This window comes from Nannobrachium achirus (genome assembly GCF_963921795.1).
Source record: "Nannobrachium achirus genome assembly, chromosome: 21".
NCBI classification, from domain to species: Eukaryota; Metazoa; Chordata; class Actinopteri; order Myctophiformes; family Myctophidae; genus Nannobrachium; species Nannobrachium achirus.
Window position 1 is genome coordinate 19374483 of NC_137828.1, and position 23962 is coordinate 19398444.

Below are 23962 nucleotides of genomic sequence, written 5' to 3' on the forward strand. Positions count from 1 at the left end.
TAAATTATGACTAAAGCAGCGCTCTGTGAATTCGTTTAAAGAGAGGAAATCTCGTCCAGCTGCTATTGGAGAGTTGGGAGGTTAAAACGGATAGTTGTGAATGTGCAGCCGGTTAGTCGACATCATTATTTGGTTAATTCTCTTTTTATGTTTTAATTACCGGTGCAGCCTAAGGCTGAAATATAGTTACTCTATGATGACTTGGCCTGTCCCAATTATTACATAATCACCTGATTACTTGAGCTTTGGCGATTATTTTGCATAATCCTTTAAGTTTCCATTCATCTGCATAATAACAGCTGAATGAAACAGAAATGTCACATTTCCATTATTATTCCCATGTCATCCATGCTCCTAACTAGGGCTGTCACAATTATTACATAATCATCCATGCTCCTAACTAGGGCTGTCACAATTATTACATAATTGTCTAATCGTGATTTTTGGACATAATCGTGATTATTTTTCATAATCGTCATAATCGTTTCCATGTTGAAAAATGTTCATATATTTAAATAAAAGGTCAAAAATAGTGGAAATAGCAGATCTACAAGCTCACAACGCGTCACATCGCGACGCGTTGTGAGCTTGTAGATCGGCTATTTCCACTATCAATGTTCTTTTTTAAGTATAAAGTTGTCAAATATGTCAGTAATTTCTTTGTATATTTAGGTTATGTGTCATATCTACCATGTGCAACTTCCAAGCCTACAAGCCAAACAGAAATGTAATTGCCATCGACAAAAACACAATTAAATCGTTAATCGCAATTATTTGAGAGAAAATTAATCGTCATGTAAAATGTCATAATCGTGACAGCCCTACTCCTATAACCACTTTCAACCGTAGAGTTGCAATAAAAAAATAGCTGGATCGGCAGTGGCTCAGGGGTAGAGTGGCCGCTTGGCAACCAGAAGGTTCCTATCATACCGGCCCCCCCAAAAAATCTGGCGCACTGCCAATGGCCACGCACAATGAGGGCCTCTCCAATTCCTTTTCCCGGGCTGAATCAGGGGCCCAGCACATCCCTGTTCCTATGTTCGATCCCGGGATCCCCCAGAGTTAAGCCCTTTGCACACAGGACAGTTGCGTTTTTTTTTCTTTTTTCGTTTGCTGCATGAATGAAACGCATTGGATTTGGTGTGCAATGCTGTGCGGAATCGGCGCTGCGGATCCCAAAAGGAGTCATAAAAGGAGTGATGAGTTTTTTACCGCATGCCACAAGACGCACAAATCGAACTGGGTTCGATCGAGAAAAAAACGCACGGCCGCAGCCACTCGTCGCACGGCTAATTCGGATCCGGTGTGCATGAGGTCGTAGAGAATCATTGTTTTCTTAAAAAAAAATGAAATTGTCCGTTTTATCCGTGCGGATAAACGCGCCTGTGGGCAAAGGGCTTTAGTGTCAGAGAGTCCATGAGCAAGACTCTGAACCTCTAGTTGCCCCCAACTAGAGATTGGTGCCTTGCATGGTTTCCTCTGCCATCTGTGTATGAATGTGTGTTTGAATGGGTGAATGTAATGGCACAATCTATGTAAAGCGCCTTGGATAAAGGCGCTATAATAAATGCACCGTTTACCATTTTAGCTGATCTACGTGCTCACAACATGTCGTGATGAGATATGTTGTGAGCTTGTGCAGATATTCTGTTTTAACTTTGTTTTTTTCTTTTGAAAGTATAAAATTATTAATGATATGGCCTATTTTGGCCATAGTAGTACATTATTTATTTCAGTCATTCCTTTCATCCTTTGTACATGTCAGTAATAGGCTGTTATTTGTCATATCTGCACTTCGCAATTATTGTTTACCAAGCCTAAAAGTACAAATACAGTACAGTATGCTCCAATGTGCAATGCCAAAAACACAAATAAATCATTAACCACAATTATTGTATGACAAGTAATCAATCAACTAAAATGTAAATGATCGCGACAGCCCGATTGACGATCTATTCTAACTGGTAAACTTTGTGTCATCAACACCACAGATTGAAGCTGTGATGTAATAATGACATGCTATGGTTATGTAACTTTCTGTTGTCAATCAATGCTGTGCAGATGTTTGTTGTAAAAGCAACATGATCGACTGTGGACACATCTGTTCAGCTGATGTGACCATTGAAGTGAATATTGCTGTTCAACTGGAGAAGTGACAGTTGCTCTGGGTGGCGTGTGGTGGTATTGTCATGGTTTGAGGTACTGGAGGTCAGTGGTTCCCAAACGTTTTAGCTCGAGACCCAAAAGAGTGAAAATAGCAGATCTACAAGCTCTGTAGATCTGCTATTTTCACTAGTTCTTAAATAGATTTCCCTCTAATTAATGGATTTCTTACTTTTATTTTAAGGAATTCTTTAAAAAAAAAACGGTTCAATTTGTTTTTAACTTTAAAAAATTAAGTGGTATTTACTCGTGACCCATAAAAATGTGTCCATGACAACCCACTGTTTTGGGGAAACCGTGCTGTAGGCCTACTGCTGTAGGTGATTAATTCATCCAAGCCGTTTCCTCCAACGATGCCAACCGGCAGCACGTCGTCCTCCTCAATCATTTTACACAACTCTTTGTGTGATTCCTTTGAACGTCAACATCCTCCTTCTTCCATGAAGGATGTCCGTGCGTGTCATGTTGATGTCGCCGGCCGGTTTCATGGACTTGGCACGTGCACCGGTGAATGTCCTTTGGGAAAATAAATCGTATTATGCTTTTCCTCTCTCAACTCCATAACAAGTTCATGTAAGCCAAGGGTGTCCAAAGTGCGGCCCAGGGGGCCTAATGTGGCCCGATGGCACATTGTATTCGGCCCGCGGCTTCATTCCTAAATTGTACTATAAACGGCCTGCCAGTACCGTCAAACAATAATATTTTATTGCAGGATTCACTGTCTCATTTTGAAGGGGTCAAAGAAAGGCTATTTTTGTTTTATGTTTTACCTTGCACGCCTGGTTACATTTGGTAATTTGAGTTATTTGTGTTTTGTTCAGAGCACATATCAGCACACAATTGATATTAAATATTGATGATGATAGTTAAATAAAATTGTAAATGCGAAGCATTTGTCTGTGACTTTTTATGGTCCAACCGAAAGTACATTTTTCAGGAGATATAGTCGGCCCACTACTCAGTCAAGGGACAGCAAGTGTGGCGATGCACTCCGACTGACCCTGCAATGGAATTCCTAAAAGGCATCTGTGCATGTAGCTCTGGTCCATCGCTTTCACCTCCCGCATTGCTCCCGGTGAAGCTCTGACAGACCCGTCGTGAAACGCATGGACTCGAGATTGTCGGCCCCGCCGAGCGCTCAATACTAGTGAAAATAAACAAAACCGTTTCACTACTCACCAAACCAAAGGTCGTTTTGCGCTGTTGAAAGTCTATTCTCCGCGGTGGTGAACCCCTCAGCACCCCACCTACTCTGTAAAATACATTATTTTTGTCATGAAATAAAGTGCATCCAACTCGACCGCCGCTTATTTCCGGGTTGTGAACCATTGTATCTGTGGTGGCCGCTAGGTGGCTCGAGGTGGGTGCGTTTTTTTTCTTGACAAAAATAATGTATTTTACAGAGTAGGTGGGGTGCTGAGGGGTTCACCACCGCGGAGAATAGACTTTCAACAGCGCAAAACGACCTTTGGTTTGGTGAGTAGTGAAACGGTTTTGTTTATATTCACTAGTATTGAGCGCTCGGCGGGGCCGACAATCTCGAGTCCATGCGTTTCCCGACGGGTCTGTCAGAGCTTCACCGGGAGCAATGCGGGAGGTGAAAGCGATGGACCAGAGCTACTGTGCATGGTGCATGCATGTACGTGCACGTGTGTTTGTGTGATGGACCGAGGACGTCAGTCCATTGTGTACGCTTGTAGGTCATTGTCAGGGTGACGCTAACAGCTAATATTCAGCCTATTTCAGGGGTCGTCAACGTTTTCAGGCCGAGGACCCCTTAGCTGAGAGAGATGAAGCAGGGACCCCCACAACCTGTTCATAGATGCCATATACTGTTATTACTGTAATCATCGGTGTATTTTGGATCCACGTCAATTTGTGTTTTCTGATATTTAACCACTTGAACTGTCAATATATAAACTTGACCTTTCACTCTGTACTTAGTCTGCTCTTTTCCCCCCGTAGACCAAAGCTCTTTGGTCTACAGAAAATAGGCTCACAACGCCTCGCAGCGCGAGGCGTTGTGAGCTTGGAGATCTGCTATTTTTGGCTAAAGTTCTCCGAATATGGACGCTAGGTTTCAAGTGGTTAATATAAAAAAGAGGAAAAAAAAGTTTCTACCACACAAAGATTTGGAGGACCCCCTGTAGTAACTCTGAGGACCCCCTGTTGAAGACCCCTGATCTAGAGCACTTTGGTCAGCTTCTGTTGTTTTAAATGTGCTAAATAAATAAGTTTGATTTGATACAAAATAATTGTGATTAATAATTTAATTGTGTTTTTGGCATTCAACATTGGCAATAGCCTTTTATGCATTGTAAACAAAACATGCAGGCAGTTACGACAAATAACCTATTACTGAACTATATAAAGAACCAACAGTGACAAATAAAACAATCAAAATAAATAATGTACAATGGCCAAAACAGGCCACCTAGTTAATAAGTTTATACAACACAACTTGTGAGCTTGTTGATTGGCTATTTTCACAATTTCTGCCTCTAATATTTGACAATTTGGCCAATGTTTAATTTTAGAGGTATTAATTTGTCACTTTAGAAATGTGCAGATACCCACTATACACTTATGTTGATGTGTTTACTGTTGAGAGAGAAAACAATGTTGCACATTAAGTTAATCACTTGGGGAGTCGGGACCCCCCAAAATAATTTGGAGGGTCCCGGCCCACAGGTTGAGAAGCAGTGTTTTACAGCAGTGGTTCTCAACCTTTTCAGGCTGCGACCCCCAAAATAATCATATTTTAACTGGGGACCCACAACCCTGACGAGCACCAAGAGTTGAGGCATTACATTTTGTATAACGTGAGCATGTAGATCTGCTATTTTCACAATTTCTGCCTCTAATATTTGACAATATGACCAATGTAATTTATTTTATTTTAGAGGTATTAAAAGGGTCTTAAAAGTCTTTAAAATGACATTTTAAAATGTGCAGATACCCGCTATACACTTATACTGTATGTTGGTTTGTTTACTGTTGAGAGAGAAAACAATGTTTCACATTAAGCTAATCATCTGGGACCCCCCCCCCCCCCAAAAAAAAAAAGAAAAAATTTTGGGGACCCCCCTGGGGGTCCTGACCCACAGGTTGAGAAGCAGTGTTTTACAGGACGAGCAGGCTGCCCTCAGTCAGAAGACAAACACACAGTGCTGAAGTGTTGAGCAACACAGCTGGATCAGGATACAGACTCGCACCCAGCCGAGGCTATCTAATCTAAATAGACCTTAGACAAAGCCTCCCAGCTTCACTGCTCAGGGGCCTCCTGGCCAACTGAAAAATCCCCTTTGCCCTGGGTTATTTATTTCACCCTCAAATGTTTTAAGGCCCCAGCAAAGAGCCTGGCATCTAAAACACGTGTGATGGTCTAGTTGTGTAATCTCTGCAGTCCTGTTCTGGGGCTGATTTCTATATCTATACAATTGGATAAACAGGAATGTCTGCAAAAACTGCATGTCTTTCTTTGGTTTTTGGGGAGGGCGGGGGTGGGTGGGGGGTTTATGTTAAGTGTACCAGACTGTATCAGCACTATGTCTTATATATTATTTAAAGCGAGTAAGCCTATGCCTATCATACGAGTCACATTTGTCTTAAATCACTGTGATGAGTGATAACGGCATCAATACTGCACCTTTAACTTTTATCACTTGGAATGTAAATGGACTGGGTAGTCAAGTCAAAAGAGGGAAGGTTTTCGCTCATTTAAAATCATTTTCTGCCGATATTGTATTCCTACAAGAGACGCATATCAAGCCATCTGACCAATCTAGACTAAAAGCAAATTGGTTCTCAGAGGTTTATCAATCTACCTTTTCATCAAATGCTCGAGGTGTTGCTATTTTATTTAGAAAAAATGTTCCGTTCCAATTGTCCTCTCTTATTAGTGATCCCAATGGTAGATACTTGATAGTCTCTGGTAAAATCAACAATATTCCTATCACTTGTGTTAATATCTATGGTCCTAATACTGATGATCCTGAATTTTTTCGGAGGGTTTTTAATTTATTACCTGATCCCAACTTGACAAACCTGATTATTGGCGGTGACTACAATATGTTTTTGGATGGTTATCTTGACCGCTTGTCAACACGTCCTGCCCCGCTTAGCAAATCTGCTTGTACCTTGCATAACCTAATGAAATCATTTAATCTAGTTGATATTTGGAGAATACAGCATCCCACTGACAGGGAATACTCGTTCTTCTCTCATGCTCATAAATCATATACACGTATTGATTTTTTTCTTATTGATTCTAAGCTGATAGCAAACGTTTTAAATACAAAATATCAAGGTATCCTAATCTCCGACCATAGCCCTCTCACTATGACTTTTAAATGGTTACTTCCAAAAACCTTTTTCCCCTGGCGCTTTAATTCTCTACTATTACAGGATAATAATTTCAATGAGTACATGAAAGCATCCATTAATGAATTTGTATCATTTAATGATAACGGTGATGTTTCTGACTCCATTTTGTGGGAATCGTTTAAAGTCGTGGCGAGAGGCAAAATAATTGCTTATGAAGCTTCTAAAAAGAGAGAGAGGCGCAAACGCCTTGCTGAAATTGAGCAACAACTTCCTGATGCTGAGAGACTGTATACATCTTCTTTGTCAATGAGGGATCTGTATTCTGTCATGAAATTGAAATATGAATATAACACCATTATGAGTGACCAGATTAGCAAACAGATAATTAAGCTGAAACAAAAACAGTTCGAACTGGGTGATAAGCCTGGTAAACTGTTAGCCAGACAGCTGCGTGGTGCGCAGGCAAGCAGGTCTATCCTTAAAATCAAATCCACAACTGGTGAATTAATAACCGACCCGCAAGATATTAATAATTATTTTAAAGACCATTTTGAAATGCTATATTCTGCTAAGCATAATGCAACAGACGACGAGATCGAGTCATTTCTGACATCTGTCGACTTACCTAAATTAAATGATATCGCCAAGGCCGACATCGATTCTGAAATTACTATTAATGAAGTTAAAGATGCGATTAAAGCTCTCGCGAGCGGCAAGGCCGCTGGGCCTGATGGATATTGTGCAGACTTCTTTAAGGCTTATAGTGATCTTGTCTCTCCCTTGTTACTCAGAATGGTTAAACATTCTATTGATAGCAACATTTTTCCACAGTCTCTTTATGAGGCCAATATTTGCCTATTACCTAAAAAGGGGAAGGATGAATCGGATCCATCTGCATATAGACCCCTTAGTCTTCTAAATTTTGACCAGAAAGTGGTTGCCAAGATTCTATCAGCTAGGTTAGCGAAACACATGCATTCTCTTATACATCGGGATCAGAATGGATTTATGGCTGGCAGGCTTTCTTTTTTTAATACTCGTAGATTATTTAATATAATGTATGCCAAATATAAATCAGATGATAAACCCGTGGTCATATCGCTTGACGCTGAGCGCGCCTTTGATCAAATCGACTGGAGATATATGCATGCCACATTAAGACACTACGGATTTGGTGACTTTTTTTTGAAATTGGTAAAAATGCTTTATACCTGCCCTTCTTCTTCCATACTGACTAATGGCAACAAATCATCATCTTTCAAGCTACAACGCGGGACGAGACAGGGCTGTTGTATGAGCAGCTTATTATTTAACTTATTGCTAGAACCGCTCGCTATTGGTATTAGAAAGCACTTGGACATCAAAGGCATTAAAGTGGGTAACGTGGAATGTAAACTCTCGCTTTACGCGGATGATTTATTAATTTTTATGATGGATCCATCTTCATCCCTCCCCCCGCTTCTATCCTTAATTAAGCATTTCGGTAAACTGTCTGGCTACTCTATTAATTGGCAAAAGAGCGCGTTTATCCCTCTTAGTAACAATCTAGATTCCTCTTATCTTCAGTCCCTCCCGTTTAAGATATCTACCGACGCGTTTACTTATCTGGGCTTATCTATCCCTTTGAACCCTCTGTCTTTGTTTAAATATAATTTCACTCCGTTAATAGATAAACTCAAGACAGACATTGAATACTGGAGAACGCTGCCGCTATCTATGATAGGGCGCGTGAACGCTATTAAAATGGTTGCGCTACCCAGGTTCATGTATTTATTTCAAAACATCCCAATTAAGCTCTCAACGTCATTCTTTAAAAAAATCGATGCAATAATAATGCCTTTTATTTGGGGGTACAAAACTAACCGTATAGCAAAAAGCCATTTACAAAAATCTAAGATACTAGGTGGGTTCTCCCTCCCTGTATTTCAGCATTATTACTGGGCCACCAATCTCAGAGCTTTAATTTATTGGCAAAACCAGCCTCTTCATTCTCCCTCCGATGCTCCTATATGGCTCCAGTTCGAATCTCAGGCAGTGAAGAATAGCTCCCTTTCAGCTCTTCTGTTTTCCTCCAGGGATTATCCAGTCCACCTATTGGGTGATAATTGGGTTCTGGAAAATTCAATCAAAATATTGAAACAGATAAAAAGAGTGCTTTTAGTTCCCGACATGTCATTATATTCTCCTATTTGTTTCAATCACAACTTTATTCCTTCGCAGTCAGATATAGCCTTTTCAAACTGGAAGGATAAGGGTCTGATATCCTTTGCAGATCTTTATGTTAACAACCAGTTTGCATCCTTTTCTGAGCTGAAAGACGCATTCTCACTTCCACAATCCCACTTTTTTCGTTATTTACAAGTTAGGCATTTTGTGCAAAATAATTTTATTAATTTTCAAACCTTTCCCCAGGAACACTGTTTTTTTGCATTAATGAAACTCCATCCAAATTCTAAACACCTCATATCCAAATTTGTTTCATTGTTTGCTAAAGCATCTATTCCGTCAACAAACCACATTAAGGCTTCTTGGGAGGCTGATATTGGGGTGGAATTGCCCGATGAGATCTGGAGCGAGGGGTTGAAGAGAATCCACTCAGGCACAATCAATGCCAGATTGCAGCTTGTCCAGTTCAAAGTGATCCATAGATTACACTATTCCAAGGTTAAAATGAACAAAATGTATCCAACTGTCTCTGACACTTGTGACAGATGCAACATTTCCAAGGGCACGCTGGGACACACGTTCTGGTCGTGCCCAAGGATTGTTCCATTCTGGAAGAGTATTTTTGCATGGTACAGCAATGTATATCGCACTCACATCGAACCTGACGCACTGACTGTCCTGTTTGGTTGCTCCGATGCCTCTCTCGCTCTTCCGTATGCGGTACAGCAGACTCTTATGCTTGGTACACTTATTGCGAAACGAATCATTCTAACCGAGTGGAAGACCGCTGTCATTCCAAGTTTCTCTAAATGGCTTAATGAGTTTGTATCATTGATACATTTGGAGAGGCTGCGATGCCACAGACAGGACAGTCTTGTAACATTTGAATATATCTGGGGTCCTATTACGGGTCATCTTGACTCTTTATGATTATGACTGCCCATGACATCTAGTAGCCATACTGTAGGTTGTACATCTCCTATACCCAAGTTGCCATACCGTATGTTATGTTGTACAGCTCTGTGGGCTATGATATATAATATTATAGTTTACAATATATATATATATATGGTTGTATATACATTAATATAATGTTATGGTGTACATCTCTGTGTGGCTATGATATATATTATGTGTTACAATCTCTGTGGGCTATAATACATATTGTTATGGTTTACAATGTATATATTATATATGTATACATGGTTATATATACATTAGTATAATTCATATAATTATTGTATTACATATGGTTATTTATTATTGTTCACTATTTCAAGTAGGACTATAGATGCCTAACTGTTCCAAGTGTTTTAAATAATACCATTGTATTTATTTTTGTATGATAGGTTACCACTCTCGTTTCTACTATGCTCTCCAGTCTGGTGTATGTTGTCTTGTTCGTCTTGTATTGTCTTTTATAAAAGCAAATAAAAATTAATATAAAAAAAAAAAAAAAAAAACTGCATGTCTTTTCACAGTAAATTGCAATTTGACAGGTTTATAGTCAGAATGACAGCCCCAAAAAAAAGAAAGCAAACTAAAAGATGTATCTTCTTTCTACAGTAGAACCTCCTCCTTTGGTTTACACATGGGATAGCGAGTATTAACCTACAGTATGTGTGGTTAGCAAGGAGATTAGACAATTTCATGAAAATGTGTGCACATCTTTGAATATATGTATTTTTAAAGCGAACATTTGTAACTAAAACTTTGCTAAGGGGTCCCTGGAACAAAATATTTTGAGATGGGGGTCCGTGGCCAAATACATATCATTTAGGGGGTCCTTGACATGAAAAAGGTTTGAGCACCACTGACAAAGAAACACACGTTTTTCAAAAAAAAAACCTTAGAAGGATTTAGAAGACACTTATAGAATCGGGTCAAAAATATTCAAAGACTTGCACAAATGTTCACGATTTTTCAATAGTATAAAATAATGCGTAATAATGCGTTCCCGGCCTTAATGCCTTTAAAAGCATCTGCTGCCTGCATAATAAACCTGGTATTGTGACAAAAGAATTAGAACTTAACAATAAAAAGCGAGGAAACACAAACACAAACTAATAATAAAACAGCAAATGAATAGACAGAGAGGAAAGTAGAGAGCGGAATGGACAGAGGAACAAGAAAGAAAAAGAAAACCTTTTTTAAACAAAAGCAGACCTGTCTGGGAAGAAAACAGGAAACACATGCCACATGCCGGGGCAGCCAGACAGACACAAAGAGGCCCTCTGCGCCACCGCCACCACCTGACCTGCTCTCAGGCAATTAGGCCACTACCATGGCCTGAGTCATTTAGGACATGGTAGTGTAGTGTAGTCTTTGGGGTCCCCAAATTATTCTGGGTGGTCCCCAGATGATTAGCTAAATGTGCAACATTATTTACTCTCTCAACAGTAAACAAACCAACACAAAGTTTAAGTGTAGACTGAGGGTATCTGCACATTTCTAAAGTGGCAATTTAAGGACCTTTTAATACCCTTGTCAAATATTAGAGGCAGAAATTGTGAAAATAGACGATCTACATGAGGCATTGTGAGCATGTAGATCGGCTAATAGAACCGTGATATACAACATGTTATGCCTCAAGTCCTAGTGCTCGTAGGGTGGAGGGGTCCCCAGTTAAAATATGATTCCATAAATAGAATAGAAAACAAATGTTTAAGAAGTTATGAAAATAGCCGATTTACAAGCTGACGACGTGGAGCGAAGCGACACATTGTGAGCTTGGTCTAAATGGTCTGTTACTCCTTTTTCTTTTAGTTTTTGTTACCTTGTACTGTAGGTGGTTGTACTGCTAAGTAACTTGAAAAATAACCATAAAACCAACATGAAAAAGAATCGCAAAAAGATCTTGTATCGTGATACTGCTTGGAAAAATACTGTGATATTGTATTTTTCCATATCGCCTACCCCTAATATAACATGGTAATAGAAGGTGGAAAAGCCGATTAGACTGAACTAGTGGGCCGGTGCACCGGCCGATCCATGGTTTGACTCTGCCTAATCTACACTGACCTTAGATCCAATCTAAATAAAGCAAAACGCCCCCAGTTCTCCCCACCCTCGCAGAGTCTCAAAGGCATAATTATACAAGGTTAGTGCTAGATGACTAATAACATATGGCCAATGTTTATTTCAAATTATGTGGAAACAAATATTCTCTACCCAGCTATGCTCAGAATGCCCCCTTTTTAATTAACTTGTGGGCAGTTCCGAAAAAGCACAGAAAAAGGTCCAAGACAGCCACGCTACAAACAGTTTTACTGTTCTGTCAACATCCATTCTATTTACAGCATTCTGAAAGTCCTGTGTTTAGAACTTGTAAGGCAAGGGCAAGGCCAGAGCACACCACATGGCATAGAACACTCTAGCCACTGTAGCCAGACAGTCTGAATTGGTTAAATTTCGTGATATGTCGTTTTTCAGCCTAAGGCAGATAAGAGAGCTAAGCTTGATCTTCATTTCAGAACAAAAGCAAAACTGTACAGTGAGTCACGGAAAGCTCTGACATAATGGTGTGTGTGTGTGTGTGTGTGTGTGTGTGTGTGTGTGTGTGTGTGTGTGTGTGTGTGTGTGTGTGTGTGTGTGTGTGTGTGTGTGTGTGTGTGTTTGTGTCAGTGCGCGCGCGCACACACTGACACAATAAGTGAGAGAAAAAGAAAGAATGCCAGAGATGGAGATCTGAATCAAAGAGCCGGTCCTGAGGGAGGACATTAATTAGGGTGGTCTTACATCTGCTCTGGTCTGTACACATACTTGCTTAGTAATGTAATTCACCAGGGTATTTATTAGGAAACAAATATTCTGTGTGCCTGTAATGTGGTTACATTTAGGTCACTCTGTGTGTCAGAGAGAGAGAGAGAGAGAGAGAGAGAGAGATGTAGACACCAGTGTTTTTTTTTTTTTTTTTGTTTTTTTTTAGATTCTAAAATCTTAACTTCCCCAAGTCCCCATCTTTAAACCAATCCAGTGACTTTGATTGGTGCTGGGCTGAGCAAGGATCAGATTGTAAATACCATCATTTGCCATCATTTATTTATTTCACTGCAGATTAGGTTATCATCCCTAACCCTTAAATTCAACAAATTATTTCAATGAACTAAAATCTTGTTTTGTTTGATGGCCTTCCTGCTCTGGCATTTGGCCTTTGTGCCCTCAAAAAATGGACAACAACAAAAGTCAAGTGGCCTTGCCCCTAAAATGATGAAATTCCAGGCCTGATTCTAACTGTCGGTGTTGGGAGTCCTGCCAGAGCACTTTTAGAGAGAATGACGAACTGACTGACAGACTGCCAGGGAGGCGGGCTCTCCCTCTCTCACCTCCCTCCACTCGGCCAACGGGAAGCCAGCCAGCCAGCCGAGCATGCCAATCAATAACATCGGCTGATATCTGACTCCCTCCACCTCTTCTCTACTCAACAATACACGTTAATTTGAGCATGCTAAGAACACACCACCACATGCTCAACGCAACGTTGTTTTTTTGGCCATACTGAGTGAGGAGTCTTCAACAGGGGGTCCAGGACCCCTAGGGGGTCCTAAGAGTTACCACAGGGGCCCTCCAAATCTTCCAATCCTTTTTATATTAACAACTTGAACCTAGTGTCCACATTCTGAGAACTGTAGCCAAAGATAGCAGATCTACAAGCTCACGAGGCGTTGTGAGCTTGTAGATCGGCTATCTTCGGCAAAGAGCTTTGGTGGGGAAAAGGAGCTAACTAAGTACAGAGTAAAAGGTCAAGTTCATTGTTAAGTATTGATGGTTCAAGTGGTTAAATATCTGATAACACAACTTGACATGATTCCAAAATACACTGATGATTGTGCCTTCGAACGATGAAACTATTGAAAAGGTTGTGGGGGTCCCTGCTTCATCTCTCTCTCAACTAAGGGGTCCTTGGCCTGAAAACGTTGAAGAGCCCTGCCATACCGAGTGAGGGAGGAGCCCTCCACTTTAGTCCAGTCTCTCTGCAGTGCATAACTAGCCGCAAATTGAAATGGTGCAAACAAAAGAAACCGTTGCCTTCACACGCACACACACGCGCGCGCACACACACACACACACACACACACACACACACGCACGCACGCACGCACGCACACGTACAGGGGTTTCCCTGTACATGGCATGCCCAACGCAGTAGGACCTCTCACATAAGCATCATAACAGGAAGCCATTCTCTCCACGGCAGTCTGTAAAACCCTACACAGCATGTGGCCATAATTGCAGCTCCACAGCAGAAATTAAGCGCCGGGAGGTGATTTCACTCACAGCCAACAACACTAACAATACTCTGGCAAGGCCTAGATGGGAGTGTTAGAACAAGAGAGAGAGAGAGAGAGAGAGAGAGAGAGAGAGAGAGAGAGAGAGAGAGAGAGAGAGAGAGAGAGAGAGAGAGAGAGAGAAGTTAGTTAAAAGTACACTCAGTGACCTCTCCTGTGGGAACAACACAACAAATGACAGCACAGAAGATATTGCAAAGCTGCAGATTGCCTTAGAGTCCCAAAACATAGGCACATATGGAATAAAGGCTAGCAGGTAGGCTACTACATACATAGAGACATTTCACATGGAGGGCATCTTAACCACAGTTAAAAAGTTGTCAAACATTTGGCGATCTGGCCGGTTCGATTCCCGTTCCGGACGACCTTTGCCGCGCGTCACTCCCCATCTCTCCCCCCATTTCCTGTCAGTCTACTGTCCTATCTAATAAAGGCAAAAAGCCCCAAAACAAATCTTAAAAAAATAAAACAATAAAAGGTGTGATGTCATGACCCGAAAAGTCACATACAGTAGGTCACATGTTTTTTTCTACAATGGGTCTGAAAACAGGGCTGGACCATTATATCCCAGATTGATTGCGTAGTAGTTAATGTATACTTCGTTGTACGGGGCTGAGCACATAGAAAATAGCCTATTTACAAGCTCTACTATTTTCTGTCACCACCCACGCGTGTGCACGCACGCACGCACGCACTGAACAGTCACCAGTGTTACCAGCGCTCCAGGGTCTCCCCGGTGCTTACAGTGGATTAGACAGCAGAACTCCTAGAATGCTGATCAAATAAATAAAGAGGCGGGGTGTCCTGACCCTTTTGAGTACAGTAAATGCAATTCATTAATTTGATTGGCTAATATGATTGATGATGTAACGTTAGGAATGGGCCCAACGTTACACACCATCAATCATATTAGCTAATCAGATTTTACCCTTTTTTTTGGAATGACATACGGAGTAGGGACTTCAGTAAATCCACTGTTGTCCCATGCTGTATACAGAAACGTTTCACATGTAGATATGAGGTATTGAGCTGCCTGGAATCTCTTACAAACTAAAGAGACGTACACTGAGTCAGCACTGCAGGTGTCGGTGTGATTGGAGCATGTGATGGGGGGCATTTTGATGCGTGGACATGTTGTGGAAATCCCATTAAGGGACAGTCACTAGAACAACCAGGGCATTTCTAGGCTACTTATCGAGGATGTGTAGTCAAGTTCATTAATGCTGCCTGGGCCCCATTGATGTTGAGCTGCAATGCCAGTGGTGATCAGTGCAGAGGGAGATGCCAACTAAGGTAGGACACACACACACACACACACACACACACACACACACACACACACACACACACACACACACACACACACACACACACACACACACACACACACACACACACACACACACACACACACACACACACACACACACACACAACTCCTGACTGTTAAGAGAACTTTCAAGAGACCAGAAATGGACCAACATGGGGGTCCTCAGAGTCACTACAGGGGGTCCTCCAAATCTTTGTGGGATAGAAACCTTTTTTCTCCTTTTTTATATTAACCACTTGAACCCTGGCCTATAGCGTCCATATTCGGGGAACTTTAGCCAAAAATAGCAGATCTACAAGCTCACAACGCCTCGCACTGCGAGCTTGTAGATCTGCTATTTTCGGTAAAGAGGTTTGGTGTAGAGGGGGAACAGAGCAGACTAAGTACAGAGTGAAAGGTCAACTTTATTAAGTATTGACGGTTCAAGTGGTTAAATATCTTAAAACACAAATGTATATGAATCCCAAATACACTGTTGAACGTGCTGTCAAACGATTAAACTATATGGAATCTATGAAAAGGTTGTGGGGGTCCCTGCTTCCTCTCTCTCTCAACTATGGGGTCCTTGGCCTGAAAACGTTGAAGCCCCCTGCATTGGAGGATAGAAGACCTTAAAGGGGAAGACCACCCATTTTCAATATTGAACTATGTCATTAATATACCTTAGAGGAGTTGTGTGGAAATAAAAAAAAGTTCCCCCTCTTCTGTGTTGCCTAGAACTGGAGGATTGATTTTGGGGTTTGTATTGTAAAGTACAATGTGTGATGTCATCAAGTTGTAATTTGCAATACAAACCCCAAAATCAATCCTCCAGTTCTAGGCAACACAGAAGAGGGGGAACTTTTTTTTAAATTTCCACACAACTCCTCTAAGGTATATTAATGACATAGTTCAATATTGAAAATGGGTGGTCTTCGCCTTTAACAAGGCAAAGAAATAAAAGACGAGAGACAAATACAAGGAAGCAAGGAAGGAGCTGAGATAGCTGTGGTGCCAGTGGGTCAGAAATACAATAATGTGAAATACAGTAGATAAAGGACAGAGATTTAGAGAAAAGAGGCTACACTGGAACAGAATGAAACCCAGTGTAAAACTGCCCGGAGCCCAACGTAAGGGGAAACCGACCGTCTTGTCTCGCAGACTCACTGTCTAAAACCAACTGTGTCTCGCACGCGATCGCCTCCCACGCACACACCGCACGCACACAAGAAGAGAAAAACTGATCAGTCTTTCATGACAGACAAGTCAGTAAGTCACCAAGAGATGACTCATCATCAACGCGTGATTGATGAGCAACACTGCAGAAGTTAGGTGTAAATTGGTCAAGTTTGTTTTTACACTCCAGAGCAGGGGTCTTCCACAGGGGGTCCGGGACCCCTAGGGGGCCCTCAGAGTTACTACAGGGGGTCCTCCAAATCTTTGTGTGATAAGAACGTTTCTACACGAACTACTTGAACCCTAGTATCCCTATTCTGTGTGGAACATTAGCCAAGAATAGCCGATCTACAAGCTCACAACGCCTCGCAGCAGATCGGCTATTCTTGGCAAAGAGGTTTGGTGTAGAGTGAAAAGAAAAGCAGACCAAGTATTGACGGTTCAAGTCGTTCAATGTCTAAAAATACACAATAAAACGTCAACCTACACTGATGATATTGCTGTCAAACAAGTCTAAGCTGTCTTAGAAATCTATGAAAATGTTTGATCTGCAACAAAATGTTATACGATGTCATGGGGGTCCCTGCTTTATCTCTCTCTCAGCTAAGGGGTCCTTGGCCTGAAAACGTTGAAGACCCCTGCTCCAGAGGATTTTAAAACTACGTGTTTTAAGTACGTACGCAAGTTGTGAAAACCTCAACCTGTCAGGAAGCTGACTCATGTCTTTAGCGGTCGCAGTGGAAGAAGAGGGGAACTGTTGAACCCCCCAGAGGGAATATAAAGAAACCCAGAAAGACTCACGCTCGCGGACCGCCGCCGCCGCGTCCTCATCTTCCTCTCTCAGTGCGTTGTTGTCATCGTCCTCCTCTTCCTCGATCCCCTCGCTCACGCCTTTCCTGCCGTCGCTCACCGGGACCACCGTAAAGTTGGTGGGCATTTTTTCTCTCGACCACACAACCGCCCGTCCTCACTCAGCAGTCCCGTTACTCGCCCCCCACTCACTCACTCTTATCTCTCTGCGCTCTCTCTCTCTCTCTCTCTCTCACACACAGTCAGTCAAAGTCTCTCTCTTCTGCAGCTCTCCAACGCTCTCTCTCTCTCTCTCCCTTGCTTTCTCTCTCTCTCTCTCTCTCTCTCTCTAGGTGTTGTACTTTAGCTGTCCTGTGTGTGTGGAGCCGGCTGTTGGGCTCCAGTTCTCGGTTTTCCCCCTGTATCGCTGGGATACCACAGAAAACAGCCATGTGATCCCTCTTCCAAATAAGGAAGCACGGGACTGCCCCGCCCAAAGAGGGCAGGACCTACACACACACACACACACACACACACACACACACACTAGATACATATTAACATCCTCTATGGCTATTGCATATAGACACACACACACATATGTTCCTCAACAAAGAGCCATCAGTGTCCGTTGACCAAGAAGAGGAAGTCGGCACAGCAGCTCCACAGTGGAGGTGGGGTTTACACATGCACGCATGCACACACGCGCGCACACACACACGCACGCACGCACACACACACTCTTTCTCTCTCTCTCTCTCTTTCTCTCTCTCTCTCTCACTCTCTCTCGCACACACATTCTCCAACATAGCATGGTCTCAAAAACACACATTTAGAGTGAACAGACACACAATCACAGAAACCACTCAGCATTATGCACGCCTCTGTGTCAGGACAGCTAAGAGCATTGATTCCCTGCAGCGGAGAGCTGTGTTTGGACGGACGGACAGAAGGACAGACAGAGGGTTAGTTAGACAGACAGACAGCTTCATGAGAAGGATGCATGATCCTATGACAGGACAGGAGTCTTCAATGCTTTCAGGCCAAGGACCCCTTAGTTGAGTGAGAGATGAAGCAGGGACCCCCAAACATTTTCAGAGATCCCATATAGTTTCATTAGGCCTATTTGACAATCATCAGTGTATTTTGGATTCATGTCCATTTGTATTTTTCAGAAATGTAACCACTTGAACCATCATCCATACTTAATAAACTTGCCCTTTCACTCTGTACTTAGTCTGCTCCTTTTCCCCTCTACACCAAACCTTTTTACCAAAAATAGCCGATCTAGAAGCTTCTATATCTGCTATTTTTGGCTAAAGTTCTCAGGATATTCGACGCTAGGATTCAAGTGGTTAATATAAAAAAAGAAAAATGTTTCTATCAAACAAAGATTTGGAGGACCCCCTGCTGTGGTAACTCTGAGGACCACCTAGGGGTCCCGAAACCCCTGTTGAAGACTCTTGCCTTATGAGAATGGGGGATACCGGCTGCAGCGGCTGGTCGGATGAGGTGGGCTTACTGTGGAGGGAGGGGGGGCTACAGTACGTACGTCCAACCAGGAAGTAGGAACATGTCATCACTGTCCGGCAGAAAACTTGTATCTCCAAGTTTCAAACTTGTACTTTTAATTTCATAAATTAATAAAAGTGGTGCACAAAAAAGTGTGCTTGTAGATCGGCTATTTTCACTAGTTTACCCATTTAGAACAGGTACACATTATAGTGTATTATTATTTTATGCTTTAACTATTGAAAAATAGCAGATATACAAGCTCACAGCGCGAGCTTGTAGATCTGCTATTTTTGAAAAATCGTGAAAATTAGAATTTTGACCAGATTCTATAAGTGTCTTTTGAATCCTTCTAAGGTTTTTGGAAAAACCTGTGTTTCTATGTCAGCAACCTGCCAGCCTTTTCACTTAAATGGAGCTCAGTTAGTCTGTTCTTGAGAGACTACTATGTCAGTGGTTCTCAAACCTTTTCATGTGAAGGACCCCCAAACTGATATTTATTTGACCACGGACCCCCATCTCAAAATATGCTGTTCCAGGGACCACCCAGAAGCAAAATTTGAGTTACAAACGTTCGCTTTGAAAATACATATTATATTCAAAGATTTGCACACATTTTCACGACTTTTTCAAAAAAATAGCAGATCTACAAGCTCGCAGCGCGGCACTCTATTTTTCACTGGTTAAAGCATTCAATAATTCTAGGCCTAAATGGATTAAATCGTTTTTAAAATCATTTAAAAAAGGAAGGTTTTGGACATACAAGGTTTCCACCTGACAACGACAATGTCTAGGTCGAACTATAGCCACCAGAGACCACCCCAGGCTGATGCAGCCACGCACGCACGCACGCGCGCGCACACGCACACACACACACACACACACACACACACACACACAGGAAGAGGAGATAGGCAGCTTCTTTCATAACTAGAGATGGGACGATATGAAAATTCCATATCACGATTATTGTGGCAAAAGATATCGCGACTCACGATATTGTCACGATAATCAAAATCCATTATCCTGAGCGGAACATTTGCCAAAAAAATAGCTGAGTGAGTGAAAAAAAAAAAGATTATAAGTACCTTTTTAAAGTGGTTTAAGTGGTACCGGATATGCAGCTCGGCAAATAGGGTGAATTGATCACGGTGCATAACAGACGATATCACAATAAATTAAATCTCCACGATACGATTATCGAGTGTTTTTTTATAACAATAAACGATAATATCGCTTATCGTCCCATCCCTATTCATAACAAATGTGAGCCACATGTGACCTCAAAACATCTGGGGTGGGGTCTCCGCCCAGAACAAGTTCCTATAACTCTCTCCCCTTTAGTTCCCCATCATGACATCATCCATGAACAAGATCAATACTAGTCAACGGAAGGGTGGAGTAGGGACTACCGAATGAGAGAGAGAGAGAGAGACAGACAGAGACAAACACATATTCTCATGCCAATAAAGCTCCTTTGAATTGAATCGAATTGATAAGAGAGAGAGCGATCGAGAGTCAGTGGTATAGAGAGAATTAGTGAAAGACTGAGAGATAGAGAGGGGGAGAGACAGAGATTTAGATGTGAGTGAGAGATGAGAAGAAAGAGGGGGCATAGAGAGAGAGGTTGACAGACAGTTTTTCCTTTTTTGCTTTAGTTATATTGCACAATTTTAACTATTGTCTTTTTGGAGCTTTGTGTGTGTCCCTGTCCGGTTCAACATAAGTGGGTGCAGTACCGCTGGGTGACCAGAAGGCCACTGTAGCACAACACGCACGCGCACACGCACACGCACACGCACACACACACACACACACACACACACACACACACACACACAGGGTATAGCTGCTCAAATTCACAGCTCCACCATTTTTTTATTGTATCCATTTATGTGTGGACCCCAGGGGAAGACTAGCGACCACTTTGTGGAAGTTAATGGGGCTCCAAAGAGAGAAAGAAAGAAAGAAAGAAAGAAAGAAAGAAAGAAAGAAAGACTTACAGTAAGTACTCCCTCTTGAGTCTTGAGCTCTCTAACGTGCTCTACATATAGTTAATTTCCTGAGGAGAGTAAAGCTCGTCTGCCAATAAGCCAGTCTGTCTGGCACACAAATACTCCTTCCAGGAATGTGCTTTGAAAGTTTAAAAATACCACTTTACTTTATAACATGTGATGCTGCAACAGGACAACAACACTAAACACAACTCAAACCAACAGTAAAGACGAGGAGGAGAACACACAAGGTCTTTGACTTGAACGGTCAAGTTTAATTCACCATCACTGTCACGAGTATAGTTATGGGATTGTAGGGAATAAGGATCCACGATATATCGTTTCTCATATAGGTATCAGACAATCATTACTTACAAGTGTGTTACCGGTATCAAACTGATATTCAAATAATTCCGATATCTCATGCTGATAACATCATGATGCACGTACTGTAATTAATCATTTATCGGATATCGGCTAAGATGTCGGTATCGTGCTACATGATGGTAAAAGCTTCGACTCAGGAAAAAGCTGTGATACGAGGCATTCTTTTTAGACACTCACCACACCCTTAAAAACTCTCCACAGCATCCAACTAAGTCAGTGAGGTTTTGGCACACCCTCTGTTTCTCCTTCACATAATGTATCACATAATTTCTACCCTAAACCTCATAATTCGCACGTACAAGTTGTTATTACCTCATGATATCCTACCTAGAAGACAAAGCTGTAATTGGATCCACAACGATATAATAAGAACAAAAGTGATTATTTCAGAACGAAAGTACAGAAATCAATTTAGCAATGCTGGGGTGAAGTGAATGTCCATGAAGCCTGGTACAGCAGAGGTAATGAACAGGGCTATTATCTGTACCCTACTCAGGGAGGGAGTCATGTAACTGGTAATTGCGTTAGGCAGCCCAGTGTTCAGGCACAGAGGCACACAGCTGGTCAAGAGAGTCAAGACGATGGGATGAACACAACACAGATTTCAACAACACCGAAATCTTCCATCATAAGCCGTCTTCACGAAACAAGCTTTTAAAGCAGTGGTTCTCAAAGGATTTTTTCTTATTTTTTTTTTAAGGACACCCACAAACTCTGAGAATGTACAAATGGAACCAAATGGACCTGTAAACATTTGCACACTCTCAGGCCCCTTTTTCCACCGGGGTTTAAGCGGTTCAGTTCTTTTTTCCCCACCCAACATTGAACCAGTCCGGAGTGTTTCCACTGAAAAATGCATAGTTGGTTCCGAACTGGAACCAAAAAATGGCCACCGGTTCCGTGAAAGCACCACCATGGTTCGAAGAATATAAAATAGGAACCAGTTCTAGAACCAAAGTTATTTTGGTGGAAAGGGGGACTCGGAGTTACAGACATGTAAGGGTATATTTGGAACCCCCTCAAGGAGCCCAGAGGGTGGCCTGGACCGGGCCCCACTGTTTTGAGATAACATGTATAGTTTAGGCTAGCTACTGTACTCAGGGGCGTCACAAGGGGGGGGGGGGGGGGGAGTGGGACTGAGTTACTAGGGCCCAAGGTGGAGGGGCCCTAGTAACTTTAGCTACGGTGCCGCGCTGTGAGCTTGTATATCTGCTATTTTTAAAAAGTCGTGAAAATCTTTGAATATATGTATTTTTTTAAGCGAACATTTGTAACTCAAATTTTGCTTCTGGGGGGGTCCCTGGAACTAAATATTTTGAGATGGGGGTCCGTGGCCAAATACATATCATCTTGGGGGTCCTTGTCATGAAAAGGTTTGAGCACCACTGACACGGAAACATAGGTTTCTTGCACACATTTTCACGATTTTTCAAAAATAGCAGATATTCAAGCTCACAGCGCGGCACCGAGTGCCGCGCTGTGAGCTTGTATATCTGCTATTTTTCAATGGTTAACATTCATGGGAGGCCCACAGTGAATCCGTGTACCCACTACCCAGTAGGCCTGTCACGATTCACTCAACTCACGATACGATTCGAATCACGATTCAAGCTTCACGATTCACGATTTTTTCAACACAAATTTATTTTCCAGAAAGATTACCCCCGAAAAATCCACACAATTCCAGTATTTTCTTTTCTTTTAACAATACTGTTCTCTTATGCTCTTTTCAATACAGTAGAACTATCAAATGACAAAAAACAACAATTAAATTTCAGTTCACTTGTCTTCTCTTACAAGTTTTAGATGTTCTCTTATCCTCTATACAGTAGCAAATAGCAAATGACAGATAGTGTAAACTTATCAATTCTTAAATGTCAAATCCTGTTCTTTTTTTAAACAACACTCTTACACTTTTTTCAATACTGTATCAAAGAATGCATTTTTTTTGTGGTACATAGCAAGCCAACTGTACTGTAAGCCAGGCACAAACTAAGGCATAATAACAACTCTTACCCTCTTTTCAAAATCAATAATTCATCAAAGTCAAGACCTAGTGTCTCATTGTGGATAGACTGTTCAAAGTCCTTGACTTTCTAACACACCATTCCACCAGCTTATATATTGAATGTGTCAATTCTTGTTTACCATTCCACCGGCTTATATATTGACTGTGTCAATTCTTGTTTTCACTAGAAACGTTGTTTCCACATTGTAACCAGTGGCAGAGACATGCATCTGTACGTAGCATTGTTGTTGTTAGCCCTTAGGCTTAGCACTGATTAGTGCTATGCTCTGTAGCAGCAAAGTAATGACACAGCACTCAACTAACTGCTCTCTTTGTCAATCGAAATCGCGGAGCTCTGCTCTGCAGCCCAATGGAGGCACGCTGGCAGCTGTGAGTGGGTGAGCCTTCCTACTGTAGCTGCCGCTGCCTGTGTCTGCCTGACGTTAGACGTTGAACACGCAGAGACGTTGAAGACAGAATGGAGATTAAGTCGAGGGCGACCTCTGGTGGTCGAATCGCGATTCGTTTTTTAAAAAATCGATTTCCCAATAAAATCGATTTAAATCGATTTTTTCGTAAATCGTGACAGGCCTACTACCCAGGGCCCAGAATTTGGTGTGACGCCCCTGACTGTACTGTACTGCTTTGAGAATGTTTAGCAGATAATATCTAGCCTGTTAGCAGCACAGCACATGTAATACTATAGGTTTAAACAGCACACCGTACTACTGTAGCACTTGATGTGTGGTTCTCTCGCTGCGTATGGCCAGTTGGAGGCATAATAAAGCAATGTGAATGCTCCAGACATCAACCTCATAAACACACATACACATAAAGTCTCCTC

The 23962-nt window shown here is 41.9% G+C and overlaps 1 protein-coding gene across 3 annotated transcripts in view; it reads right to left on the reverse strand.

The window, feature by feature from the left end:
- LOC308307002 (solute carrier family 12 member 7-like) overlaps positions 1 to 17603 on the reverse strand; it is a 113488-nt gene extending 95885 nt beyond the window's left edge. For 2 of the 3 annotated variants that reach the window (XM_080752071.1, XM_080752070.1), the window contains exon 1: positions 17230 to 17602. In XM_080752071.1, coding sequence (XP_080608197.1) covers positions 17230 to 17365 — 136 coding nt within the window. In that variant the 5' untranslated portion in view covers positions 17366 to 17602. Of the gene's footprint in view, positions 1 to 17229 lie in introns of all 3 variants that reach the window. The other variant, XM_080752072.1, reaches the window with a different exon arrangement.
- Positions 17604 to 23962: the final 6359 nt, after the last annotated feature.